Source organism: Lissotriton vulgaris, chromosome 4_1 (genome assembly GCF_964263255.1).
Source record: "Lissotriton vulgaris chromosome 4_1, aLisVul1.2, whole genome shotgun sequence".
NCBI classification, from domain to species: Eukaryota; Metazoa; Chordata; class Amphibia; order Caudata; family Salamandridae; genus Lissotriton; species Lissotriton vulgaris.
In genome coordinates, this window is record NC_141691.1 from 351,583,569 (window position 1) to 351,597,830 (window position 14,262).

Sequence of the window (14,262 nt, forward strand, 5' to 3'; positions counted from 1 at the left end):
TGACCTGTTTTTGTTGGTTCTATGACTCTGGGCACTTTAACACTGCTGATCAGTGTTAAAGTGTATATGCGGTCCCTATTGTAAGTTGATGCATGGATAAGTGATTCCATGATTTGCTGATTTGGCTCTCTGACGCCACAGAGGTTTGAGAGCCCTGAGTGGCATAAGGACTGGGTCTCATCCCTGACTACTGCCAGTGGCCACTGTGACTTGCTGTCTGTCTGTTGGGACACACCTGTGAGCAAGTTAAGGTTAGATGCTGCACAGGTGGTGTCCACAGGTGAGGAGAAGGGATCCCCATGGATTAGCTTGGTGGGCCCTGAGACTATGGACAGAGGGGATCCAATAGGTTCAGATTGGCGTAGAACTGGAGTATGCCCCTGCAGTTGTGGGCCAGGTCCAGGTTCTATCACCCAAAGCAGGGTAGCCCATCAAGGTAGTGATTGGTCTACCCTGAGTTTTGGCTGGAAAGGTGTTGTGTTGGACTTGGCCATTTTTGCAGGGTCATCCCTGAACTTTTAGACTTCCTCCTGTATTTTGTCTTACCTGTTTTTGTTGGTTTTATGACCCTGGGCACTTTACCACTGCTGATCAGTGCTAAAGGGTATATGCTCTCCTTATTGTAAATTGATGTATGGATTAGTGATTCCATGATTGGCTGATTTGGTTTTCTTGTCAGACCCTAGTACAGTGCACTGAGTTTGCCCAGGTCTTGTAAATCCAAATACTGCTGGCGGGCTTGCAGCACTGGTTGTGCCACCCACAGAAGCAGCCTTGTAAAGTGTGTTTATGGCATGCCATTGCAGATCCTGTGTGCAGTCTGGTACTGCCATGCAGACTGGGCAAGTGCACCCACTTGCCAGTCACTAAACTTTCCCTTTTCTTCATATCACACACCCCTATGGTAGACCCATGGGCAGGGTGCGTTGTAAGTATAAGGTGGGACATGCCCTGGTGTGTGTGGCATGTACTAATAGTGAATTACAGCCATTTTCGATTTGTCACTATTGCAAGGCTATCCGTTCTCCATAGGCCAGAATGGGCAGTTAGAATTTTACATTTTATAATCCTAACTGGCTCAGGGAACATAGAAGAAATTCGAGTTTAGTGTGCCTGAACTCATAATGATAAAATACATATTTTAGGGAAGTTGGTTTTAACATTCTGTGTTTAAAAATACCACTTTTAGAAAGTAGGTATTTTCTTGTCTAACTGTCAAAGCCTGCCTTTGCTAAGTTGTGTATTCCTTGTCTGTAGTTTGAGTGACAGGGCTGGGGGATTCCAGGATACAGGGTGGGTCCACCCAGTTGTGAATAGAGAAATCTGCATCTAGATGGGAGGGAGGAGTTGCACTTGGGACCTGAATAGGACTGTGCCTGCCCCCCACAGTGCTGGCTCCACCTCCTGTGGGGCGTCTGATGTTTCTGTCCTGCACTGTGAAAGGAAAGAAGGAATCATGTGAACACAGTGCTCCAGAACTGGTTTGGACTGGGCAAAGGCCCCTCTGTCCTCAGAGGACAAAAGATTTTGGGGTATATGTATTGGGATCCTGATCCCAAGAATTTAGATCACTTTTGGACAACAAGAAGAAACCTTTGCTGAGGAGAAGAGCCTGAAGAAACTGAGGAGAGACTATCCCTAAGCTGAAGTGCTGCTGGGGGGATTGGCCTGCAGTGGTTGCCTGACTGCCAAAGAAAGGAGAGAGGAACTTTGTGTACTTTCTATCAACTGGTAAGGATCTCCAAGAGCTTGAGAATAGAGCTTGCCTCCTGCTGAAGTCTCAGGGACAACAGACTTCACCCACCAGATCTCTAAGAGTTCTCTTGAAGTGCCTGCAGTTGTGCTGGACTTTTTTGAGGACTTGCGGTCGCAAGGAGCTGGAAGCGCGACTCAAGAACAGGAATTGTGTTGTCTAACTGCTGCTGCCGCTTCACGACACGTAGCACCTCGCATCGCCAGAGAAGAGGATTGACGTCCCAGCAGACGCCACCGCATCACTGGGAAGCGTGTCGCAGGAGAAGAGGTTCGACACTGCATCAGACGCCGCCGCATCACTGGGAAGAGTGTCGCAGGGCCTGTCGCGGCTCGCATCATTGTGGAAGCAACTCGCAATGCCAGGAGAAAGGATCGACGTTGCTGCAGACGCCGCAGCATCACTGGGAAGCGTGTTGCAGGGCCTGTCGCAGCTCGCATTGTGTGAAGTATCTCGCATCGCCGGAGAAGAGGAGCGGCGTCGCAGCAGACGCCACCGCATCACCGGGAAGCGTGTCGCATCAAGAAGAAAGCGCCATCTTTATTTCTTTGCACCAGATCTTCAACGCATCACCGTCCTTGCGTGTAAGGGACTACTGCATCACCTTCCCTGTAACACTTTCCTTGCCCTGCGTGTAGCATCTTAAGGTATATTGACTCATAGTGTCGCATTTTAAGATCTAAAGAGAACTAGACTAATTCTACCATTTTTAAGTAGAGTATTGTGGATTTTATTCATTTGTGGTCTTGTGTTAAGTCTATATAAAAAATACTTATTTTTGATATAAAACCTGTGTGGTGTCCATCTGTAGTGTTGTCACTTGATTAATTTTTGTATTCACAAATGCTTTACACACTACCTCTGAGAAAAGCCTGTCTGCTCGTGCCAAGCTACCAACTGGGTGAGCAGGGATTATTTTAGGAGTGTACCCCTTTACCCTGACCAGAGGCAAAGGTCCCTATTTGTCACAAGTACCTACCTGTGCCAACTAGAGCCCCCCAAATCTAACAGGGCCCATTTAGCATCACCTGCATGGCAGTAGTAAACATGTAGACATCTCCAGTCAGCAGCAATGCCATGTTAATCCCTCTCACCAAATATTGCACCCTCTGAGGAACAATATTTTGAGCGTCAAGTAGCCACCAAGATAATCCTAATAAGCAGTGGAATGCAATATTCCCCCCACTTGGATAATTTGTCTCATTGATACATGTTTACTGCCACACTAGAAATTATTCCTCCAGGCAGGAAAGACTCTCCCTTCTAAGCCAAGACATCTGGCTGTAAGAAACCGGCCCCCAAATGAACCTCCATCAGCCAGTATATACCAATCTCTCAGACTATGTATTAGGATCTAAGTCTGAGTGTAACACTCATGGAATCTGAAGCCTCATACAGCAAACAATTACCAGGTTATATGACTATCATCAGCAGTCTACCATCCCACGGGCCATAAAACTTGCATCTCGTTTCTCTGGGTGGTCCCCCATAGACAAAATCATTGGCTCTTTTATTGTTATATTACCTTCCTCCAGCTCTGCTGGGAAAGGCAAATATATAACTCATTGTTTCCAGTTCATTTACTGGGCTGTCTCCTCCACCTCAAGTAATTAGACCCAAGTAGAAAAAAGGTGCAGCTCATTTTATTTCTATTATTTAAAAAAAAAAAAAAACTTTATTATATGCATAAGGTGTAAGATATGGCATATGTGAAGGATTGCTTTCTGAGTAACTGGGAAAAGTGTTATAGTCAGCTAGGTGTCTTTTGACCAATTATTTGCCCCTTTAAAGATAATATCATCTTCAAGTACAAGGATAGCTACAACCACACTCATAGCCACTTTGTCACCAACACATTTACATTGTTTACTTTCTGCCTGGTACTTCTCCTAATTTCCAATTTATTTCTTTAAACAATCTGTGATTTCATTCTTTGGTAATAAGTCTGCGGGGGAGATTTTCAAGCCCCTTGTGTAATTTTTGCACCGCAGTTGCGTCACATTTTGTGACGCAGCAGCAGCGTAAAAATGCGGCCCATTTACAACGCGGTTCATCTAGGGAGATGCATCACGTTGTGAAGCCATGCGTCAAATTATACCGGCATCAGGTATGATATATGCAGGGTGGGCGTTCCAACGCAAAACAGCCTCGTAGAAGTAATTCAATGAACAAGATTTCACTGCACCACTTATAGGACACCACTGAATCAATCAGACTTAAGGAGTGATGCAGAACAATGAGGATAGACCTCCCCATATATTGCTGGAGTTGCATCGTGCTTGGGACACAACTCCAGCAATGCGTGACTTTTGCGTCAACAGGTGCGTCAGAATGGCTGACGCATCTGTCAATCCTTGCGCCATGGTGCGCCGTTTTGTAAATACGTCGCATCCATAATGGCGCAAGGCTTTCCCAAAGTGGCGCAGCGAAAGTGGCAAGTCTTCCCAGATGCGTCACTTTCTTGTAAATCTGCCCCTGGGTGTTATTTCATGTGGCCATATTTGGCTACAGTTTTCTTATGATACATTTTGTACATACTCAGCCATAATAAAGAAACCCCCTTGTTATGCTTTTGTAAATGTCGACCACTTCAATAGCACATAAGCAGAATTTGCCTGCCCAATTTGTACCAGATTTAACTGAGAGAGAGTACTGGCTTGGCCATAATCCTCTGGTGTGCCAAATTTGTGGACCACCACTAATGATGAGCTAGCCAAAATATCTAAAATAGTGTGCAAGCGAGTGTTAAAACACTATCCAATAGGCTATATAGAGGTCTCAACCTCAGTAACTAGTCAAAGACTAATATTTGAATGGGGAATCCTTCAAGTTAACATCCATCAGGTTTTATGTCCTGTATTCCTGTCTGCTTAGCACACTGTCTGTAGTGCTAGCTGTTACTACTCCATTGCGCGTCCTGCTGTGCTGCACTATGCCAAAATGAAAAGGCGGGAATGCATTGTTTTTAAGCAATGCGATGTATTCCTGTCCTTTCCCCCTGCGCTGGTGCTGTTCTGGCAGACTAGTGCCAACATATGCACTTGCACCATGGTGCAAGGGCGCCTCAGTTGCATTGCAGGATTGTTTTGGGGCAGGAAGTGGCACCTTCCTGCACTAAAGCAAGGCTAATAGACGTTTTCCTATTGCCACGTGTCCTGCAGAATGAAGCACACATAGAAAAAGCAAAATAAGAGGAGAAATAAATATATTTCTCATTGTTACACCTCACCTCGGGAGGCATACAGATTTGGGACTTCCCCAGGGTTGTGCGGGGAATGAGATTTTAATACCTTTTCTGATCACTTTGATACTTATCTCATTCGTCAAATTTGGATCGATTATTTTCTGTCATTGAGTAAAAGACAAACCCCGCATAGGTTAGATAAACCCCATAAACTGACGCAACTCTGAAGAACCACTTACAGCTGATAAAGTTTAAAAGGTTTAATATAAAATTAAGAAAAGTTGCAAATACAATCCTCTCAGGATAAGATTCAATAAGTATACAGGAACTAGAAGGAACATATATTCCCTAAAGAACCTCAGTCTACAAACGAATACAATTAAAGTCAATTCAAGAATCAACAGATCAAAAAGCATAGACACAATGTGGTTCCGTTGCGTCATCTAAAGAAAGAGAAAAAACAAGTTAAATCTGTCCCTACTCTATGCTAGGTGACATCCCTACTTCGCAAGTTCCTTACCTGAAAAAAGGTGTCAGCAGTTTGACTTCCAAAGAAGTTCAAACTCTCTTAGCCTCTAATGGTAACTTAAGTTTGAGAAGCAGTACCCTCTCTGCCTACCCATCCGCTCTCTAAGGGTCCTCGGCCTACTGCTCTCTTGCGCTCTGATCTCTCTGCGCATCTGCTCAAGTCATCTGCGCTCTTGCTTGCCTCTCCTATTCGCCTTCGCTTCGCTATCTTCTCCCCGGGGTGCTGTCCCTAAAATACACAATCACAGTATGGGTGGAACGCCCCTTTGACGCCCACCACGTACTTTCCCATGAGGTCATTTCTAGCTCTTTCCATAGCTTCATCTCTTCGCGTCGTCCGTTAAGTTGACCCTTCTTCTTAGACGCCATCTTCGTCTTCTTGCTGGTGACTTCATTGACATTTCATTTGACACTTTCGGAGCAAAAGTCTATCACCTCAGCAGAACTCTACTCTTTACGACTATATTCTTAACCTTCCTTGGTCCTGTGAATGGTCATTTCAAAACAAGACTCAAATTCCAAGCGTCTCCTCTCACGTTTAGGCCATAAACTTCGTCCGGCATTGTCACCTTAAATCTAACAAGACCTTAGACTCCTTGGCTCGCACATTCAGATCAAGGCTATTCACGACTCCTGTGAGCCCACTAAATTACATACAGCGGACTACACTCCTGCGAACCCTTGGTCAGTCAGGTTAAAATCACACATGACCAAAATTTTCTAACATTCCTACAACTTCTTCTACACAGTATAACCTTTAACACACATTTATATATATAATCGCATTTAGCAAATCCTTTGATTATAAGTGAATACATTTTACATAGAATATATAAAGTTATATTCTCGTTCGTTACATCGTTCTATGTATGCTCTGCACATTTCTTCGCTTTACATTTCTCGCCGTTTCTCCATTTAAAATTACACACGTACATGATTTCTACTTTGCACGTTCTTCAGTTCGTAAGCATTTCTATACATTTCTACATTAGCCCACTATGTATACGGGCTTCTACTTCTAATGCATTTTAAAGTGAATACAGAATACATTTCCTATATTCTTTGGTTACATCGGCTAACTTTATACTACAAGTGTTAACTTCACGTTACAGTTTCTACGTTTGCGTTATATGCTCGTGAATATGGTTCGGATATACTTTTTATTCAAATTGCGCTCTCTCAGTTGCATGATTTTGTAAATGTAGGGCAGTGTCAAAATCCATGGGTGTTGGGTGAAAAAACCTAAGCAACGCCCGGAACACCTCCCATGTGCAAAGTAAGGCGATGCAGCTATTTGAGCTGTGTCCCCTTACTCATGATTTATGAGGCGCAGCTTCGTGAATCAGATTCAGTTCCCTGCGTCATGCATGTACCACTTTACATAGTGTGAAAGTGGGGCATGGCTCTCATATATAAACCCCCACACTCCTTCGTAATAAGACGATCTTCATTCCCGGTTCCATCAGGAATTGTGAGATCTGCAAAGTTACTGTGGACCGGACATACACCCACCCCATTGAAAGCAGATGAAATCTCCAATTGACACAGCAGAAAACGAGGAATTACAATAAAATCAGACGCAGAATTAACATTTCACCTGTAATTCCTCATTGTTTAGTAAATTCTCCAGGCTCATCCTGTAAATCGCGATTAATTGCACGTGACGTCCCAGGCCCTCGTATCATTAACTCAGTGGGTGCAGAAATAACACCAGCCCCCCCTCACTTGTTCCTTTCCCCCTGTGGGGATGGGCACATGTAAGGAGGCCATTATCTAGTTCAGGCCTCTAAGAGTCACCGCTCAAATACTCTTTTCTGCTACTTATCAGTAATATCTTGAAGTGATTCCGTCGGCTGCGTGACTTTGATTAATAGCTCGGAAAGGTAATGAAATATTGATGTTGTAATACACGATCCGTTTTGAGCAGTTGTCTCGTTGCATAAATGCAGCGTAGGTAATTAAATACACGATTGTTTCAAACACAAGCTGAAACAATGGTCTATATTTCCCCTGCCGTATACTAAATATACGCAGTCTTGTCTTTAGAAAGCATTACAAAATAATGAACAATCAGCAAATGCATTTTACTAACTGCAATAAAAGAACTGGAGTTACGAAATAGCTCTTTTTTTCAAAGGGAGGCACTCGCCGTGTGTCACCCTAATTTCCCACACAATGGGTGTTGGTTTGCTGTGCAGCCTGTCATTAGGAATCCGGGAAGGATAAATGACATGAACTTCCTGGTCTGGTGTATTCAAGTTTAACACAATCCGGGGAAGCAGTCTGAAGCAAAATCTCCCGGCTCAAGTCACAGCTCCCTTTGAGGCTGCTGGTCGCTCTCAAGAATGGGATGGAGAAACATTTCACTCCCTGCCTGCCTCAGGTGCTGTCGAAAAAAGAGCAAAGATAAGGTATGTACCATTTTCAAAATAAATTGAAGTACTGGAAATCAAATGTTTCTACTGATTGCAGCCTCGACTGCAATTCTTAAACTGACGAACTAAAACAAAAATATATTTTACAATCATAAAACTTAATGAAAATGGTATTATTTTGACGTAAAATTCCAATTTCTACTAAAGACGCAGAAAAGCCTGCTGAAAACATGCAGAATGGCTCCTCCTACTGTACCCTCTTTTTAGGTCTGGTGTTTGCCAAGACCTTTTGATTTTACTAAGATCTAAATGTATAATATGCTTACTTTTAGAGGTTTTCAGCCAACCCTCTTCATCCATCAGATGACTATTGTGTCATCCCGTGCTTTAAATGGACCGGTACTCACCGGTACCGAGTACTCGCACTTCTTAGATTTATCACTCTGAGTACCAGCACTTCTCTACTGCCGAGGATAGTACAGGTACTCATGAAACGCTAGTGCTGGCAGCCTTTCTTTGATAGCCAAGGCAGTTCTGTAGACCTTAGCCGAGCCCAGCTGAACAATTCAGCGTGGGCTCATTTGCATACCGTCCGGGTGTTCACCATCATACCGTGTTGCAAACACAGACCTGGAGGCAGCCAGGTGACAGCGTAATTAAGAAAGCTGTGGGAGGTAACAAGGCTCAAATGGCTTTAATCCTGCCTGATTCTTTTGTTAACTGTCCGTGTATGTTTGTCTGCTTGCCTGTGTGCCTTGGTTTTGTGTGAGACAAAAATTGGAGAAAGGAGGAGAGAATAGAGATACTCTTGGAAGTTCTATTAAAGAAAATGTCTGGAATGCTTTGTGTGTGTGCATGTCTGCTTGTTTCTTTCTGTGTTACTCGAGAATATATAAAATTGTGCCAAGCAACAGTAATTAACAGTATTGATGTTGCGCGTATTACAAAACACGGAAATGTTAAAATATCACTGCGTTTGCCTTTGGTTGTGTGTAAAGAGTACACAATCCTGCTTTGTTAATTGAAAGAAATTTCTCAGGTGTTTTGGTATGTGCTGCAAGTAGTATCCTGCATGTAGTATAGAAGCAAACACAAGGAGATGATAGACGGAGTTCTGAAACTTTTCAGACACTCACCCCCAGTCACAGATCTGGGTTGAATCCAGCATCATTCTTTAGCTCACTTCGCCACCTCAGTTCAGACTGAGCTATATGCAAATCACTCTTGACCCTGTGCTTCATGGGAACAGTCCAGTCCGAACTGCCAAGCCAGTTCTTCCCTGAACCCGAAACAAGCATCCTGGGACCGGTTTCTGGGTAACACCATTCATCAGCCAGGCTAGCTTGAATCCAATGGCAAAGTGAGCAAGAGACCCACGTCTGGGCATACCCTGCCAACTTAGGGTGAACAAAGCAAACACAAGGAGATGATGCACGGAGCGCTGAAACTTTTCAGATACTCACCCCCAGTCACAGATCTAGGTTGAATCCATTGCCATTCTTTAGCTCACTTCGCCACCTCAGTTCAGACCCAGCTATATGCAAATCAGTCTTGACCCTGTGCCTCATGGGAACAGTCATGCCTGAACTGCCAAGCCAGGTATTCCCTGAACCGGAAACAAGCATCCTGGGACCGGTTTCTGAGTAACAACTGTCCATCAACTTTTGTTTTTGCATTTGTCACCCTGAGTGGGCCGAGTATGCCCAGACGTGGGTCCTGTGCTCCTCATGCCAGTGGAATCAAGCTATCCTGGCTGAAGGGAGTGTAAACCCGAAACCGGTCCTAGGATGCTTGTTTCCAGTCCAGGGAGGACCTGGCTTGGCAGTTCGGGCCAGACTGTTCCCATGAGGCACATGGTCAAGACTGATTTGCATATGGCTGGGTTCAAACTGTAATGGCATGGTGAGCAAAAAAACAATCGATTTAGGCCCAGATCTCTGTACTGGGGTGAATGTATGACATTGTTCTGCTTTCGGTCTATCAACTGTTGTTTTTGCAAGTAGTATCGAAGTCAATAAGTGTTGGCATGTCTTGCCCTAAGCCCCACCCCCAAGTCCTGCCACTGGCCATATTTAAATGAATACCTGCACTATTTTCCTCCCATTTAAAGCATTGGTGTCATCCACATTTTAATTCTTCTCACAACAGCATACTATTAGACCTGGCACACTTGGTGTGGGTCTCCCTTCCATTTTTTGCTGTGGCCTCATGTGTTTTTGCTGGTATTAGATGCTTTGGGCACTGTGCCACTGCTATCCAGGGCCACAGTGCAAGTGCTCCCTATTTTAAATTGATGTATTAATCAGTGGTTTCATGTTTGGATATTTGGTTTACTTGTCAGAACCTAGTACAGTGCACTGAGTGTGCCCAGGGCTTGTAAATCCAAATGCTGCTGGTGGGCCTGCTGCACTGTTTGTGCCACCCACAGAAGCAGACTTGCAAAATGTGTCTAAGGTCTGCCATTACAGAGCCTGCGTGCAGCCTGGTACTGTCATGCGGACTGGGCAAGTGCACCCACTTGCCAGTCCCTAAACCTTCCCGTGTCTTCATATCTATCACCCCTATGGTAGGCCCATGGGCAGGGTGCATTGTAAGTATAAGGTAGGACAAGCCCTATGTGTGTGGCATGTCCTAATAGTGAATTACAGCCATTTTCGTTTTTCACTATCGCAAGGCTACCTGTTCTCCATAGGCCAGAATGGGCTGTTAGACTTATTACATTTTAGAATCCTAACTGACTCAGAGAACATGGTAGAAATTCGAGTTTAGTATGCCCGAACTCAGAATGATAAAATACATCTTTTAGTGAAGTGGGTTTTAACATTCTGTGTTTGCAAATACCAGTTTTAGAAAGTAGGTATTTGCTTGTCTAACTATCCAAAGCCTGCCTCTGCTGGGTTGTGTATTCCTTTGTCTGGTTTTGTGAGTGACAGGGCTGGGGTATTCCAAGAGACAGGATGAGTCAGCTCAGTGATGAATAGAGAGATCTGCATCTAGATGGTGGGAGGAGTTGCACCTGAACCTTGAATAGGGTAGAGCCTGCCTTCCACAATGCTGGCTCCACCTCCTGGGGAGCAGCTGGTATCTCTGCCCTGTACACTGAAAGAAGAGAAGGAGTCCTGTAAACAAAGTGCTCCAGGACTGCACTTGCCTTCCACAATGCTGGCTCCACCTCCTGTAGGGCGTCTGATGTGCCTGCCCTGCACTGTGAAAGGAAAGGAGAAGTCTGGTAAACAGAGTGCTTCAGAACTGGTTTGGACTGGGCAAAGGCCCCTCTTCCCTCGGAGAACAAAGGATTTTGGGGTATAAATATTGGGACCCTGATTCCATGAAATTTGATTACTTTTGGAATACAAGAAAAAACCTTTACTGAGGAGAGGAACCTGAAGAAACTGAGGAGAGACTATTCCCAAGCTGAAGTTTTGCTTGTGGGATTGGCCTGCAGTGGTTGCCTTACTGCCAAAGAAAGGAGAAAGGAACTTTGTGTACTTTGCTTTCAACTTGTGAAGGATCTCTAAGGGCTTGGAAAAGAGCTTGCCTCCTGCTGAAGTCTCAGGAACAACAGACTTTAACCCCCAGCTCCCCAGAGTTCTTTAGAAGCGCCTGCTGCTGTTTTGGGCCTTCTGAGGATCTGCGTGTCGCAAGGAGCTGGAAGCGCGACTCAACGAGAAGAAGCATTTTGCAATGAGATGTGCCTGCCCTCGCAACTCCGAAAGAGGGTGTCGCCGCTGGAACTGTTGCAATGCACCACATCGGAGAGAAGCATGCCGCAACAAAGAGGAAGTGTGTCGCTGTCGCTGCTGCTGCTGTCGCAACTCCGAAGGAGGCTATCACAGCTGTAGCTGTCGCATTGCACCGCATCAAGAGAAGAATCTCGCAACAAGGTCAGAACGTGTCGCCGTCGCAACTCCTAGGGAGGGTGTCGCCGCTGGAACTATCACACTGCACCGCATCGAAGAAAAGTGCCTCGCATCTCCGAGAAGCCTGCCATCGTCGAAGTTGCTGCCGTCGCATCGTGGATGTCGCCACTGTAGTTGTCGCATTGTGCGGAAACTTCACGCATTGTGGGAGAAGAGTGTCACAAGTGGATCTGCTGCCATCGCATCGCGGAACAAGGGTGTCGTGGCTGCAGTCCACGCATCGAACTGAGAACTTCTCACATCCCGAGAAGCGTGTCGCATCTGGAAGATCTTCACGTCTTTATTTCTTTGCACCGGAACTTTGCCGCATTTCCCTCACTGCGACATTACTTGTCGTAAAAGCGCAACGCAACCTGAGGTACATTGACGCAAAGTGTTGCATCTAAGAAATGAACTGAACTAAGCTAAAATGTACCATCCTAAAGTAATAGTATTGTGTATTTTTGTCGTTTATGGTCTTGTGGTAACTCTATATAAAGTATACTTATTTTTGGATATAAAACCTTATGTGGTGTTCATCTGTAGTGTTGTCCCTGGGTTACTGTATGTGGTCACAAATGCTTAACACACCGCCTCTGAGATAAGCCTGTCTGCTCGTGCCAAGCTACTAAGGGGGTGAGCAGAGGGTTATTTAGGAGTGTAATCCCCTTATCCTGACTAGAGGCAAGGGTCCCTATTTGTCACAAGTACCTACCTGTGCCAACTAGAGACCAACAAATCTAACATTGTTGGTCAGTGGAAGGGAATTTGGATTTGCATTTGTGACTCATGTACAGTGACTGGTGAACACTACTTAGTGAGTGCAGACCATAACGCAACCACATACTTTTTGGTAGATTCTTTTTTGAATTTTTTTGTTCTATTTTTGAAAAATGCCTGATTCAGTTATCATGGTAGATACAGAATCCATAGCCTCTATTGAATGTGAATGGAAAGAAGAGAAGCTGGAGAGCTACAAAGTAAAGCAGCTGAAGCACTTCTGCAAGAAATTCAAGGTTTCCACTTCAGGATTCAAAGTAAAGGAGGAATTCAACAAGGTGCTGAGGGCCTGGGCAGAAGCAAGGAAAACTCCTGAGATTGAGGAACAGGATAACCAGGCAATTGTGCAACAGTAAGGGCCAGTGGGCTCAGGAGGAAGGAGAGTACCTTACCCCGCATGTATTATTGGTTCTGACAAAAGTCTGTCTCCAGAGGAGTTGGAGGGCAGAGAGAGATCAAGAAGGCATGAAATCGAGATGACCAAGTTCAAGGTGAATAGGGAACTGGAATTAGAAAATAGAAGGTTAGACATAGAGGAAAAGAAAATGCAGTTTGAGCATGAAAAAGTTTTGATGAAGTTGAAGTTTAAAACCAAAAGTTTAGAAGTTACTTCCTCTGGTGGCAGCATACCGTCAGTACATACAGAAAGTAGAGTGTATATTCCCAAGGATGTGGTGAAAGAGTTCTACAAAAATAAGGATATTGGTCAGTGGTTCAGTGCCTATGAGGTAGCCATGTCTTCCCACCGGGTCCTTGAGAGAGATTGGGGAGCGGGGTTGTGGGGAAAGTTCCTTAGTGAGGGACGGGACACATTGTTAGACTTGCCTTCTGAAGCCCTCAATTCCTACAGCCACATGAAAGATGCATTGATGTCTAGATATGGTTTGACACCTGAGCTCTATAGGCAGAGGTTCAGGAAATGTAAAAAGTTAGAAATCAGTACTTGGGTTGAATATGTTACTTTCTTTTGCAGAGCATTGGATGGTTGGGTAAAGGGCAGCAAGGTTAATGATTTTTAAGGTCTCTTTGATTTGATTGCATGGGAGCACTTGTCTGATAATTGTTTACCAGAGCTGCGCCAGCATCTGATAGATAGCAAGCTGACTAACCCAAGAAGCTTGCTGAGGAGGCAGACCACTGGGTGAGCACCCGGGTCCACAAGGGTCACATGGGAGACTCAGCCAAAGGTGGGCAGGGTCCCCAACAGAAGAGTTGGGGAGACAAGGGTAAACAGAAGGAGTTCCGCAAAGGGCCCCAAAGCAATTCCCAAGGGAAACAAGGGAAAGGTTCCCAGCTTCCCCCTGAGAAGAAGCAAGGGGCCCGACAGGTAGTCTTGTTCCCCAGTGACCACTGAAGGGTCCTGGGGGCGACCTGGGTCACAAGGCGAGTGACCCCAGGTGCCGCCTGTTTGGTAAACCAGCACCCACTGGTGCTCCACCCCGGCAGATGGCTAGTGTAGCCTTGGGGGACGAGATTGATGCCCAAGGTGGGTAGGGTCCCGCACATATGACCTTAGTCTCTTTAGGACACTGTGAGATGGTCTCAGAAGCTCAGCTGCCCAGGAACACTAAGAAATATGGGCAGCGAGTGTCCATCAATGGCCAAAAGGTGCAGGCTCTTAGAGATACAGGGGCCAGTGTGACAGCTGTCAAGTGTCACCTGGTGTCTCAAGAGCAGATTATCCTGCATGCATTTTGCCGAGTTGTTGCCGCCGACAACACAGAGAGTCATTGTCCAATGGCT

At 45.2% G+C, this 14,262-nt stretch overlaps 1 protein-coding gene across 2 annotated transcripts in view; it reads left to right on the plus strand.

Moving 5' to 3' along the window:
- Window positions 1–7,715: 7,715 nt before the first annotated feature.
- LOC147718740 (sodium- and chloride-dependent neutral and basic amino acid transporter B(0+)-like) overlaps window positions 7,716–14,262 on the plus strand; it is a 425,103-nt gene continuing 418,556 nt past the window's right edge. Inside the window, exon 1 of one of the 2 annotated variants that reach the window (XM_086918726.1) lies at window positions 7,716–7,876. In XM_086918726.1, coding sequence (XP_086774852.1) covers window positions 7,811–7,876 — 66 coding nt within the window. In that variant the 5' untranslated portion in view covers window positions 7,716–7,810. The remainder of the gene's footprint in view (window positions 7,877–14,262) is intronic. The other variant, XM_086918727.1, reaches the window with a different exon arrangement.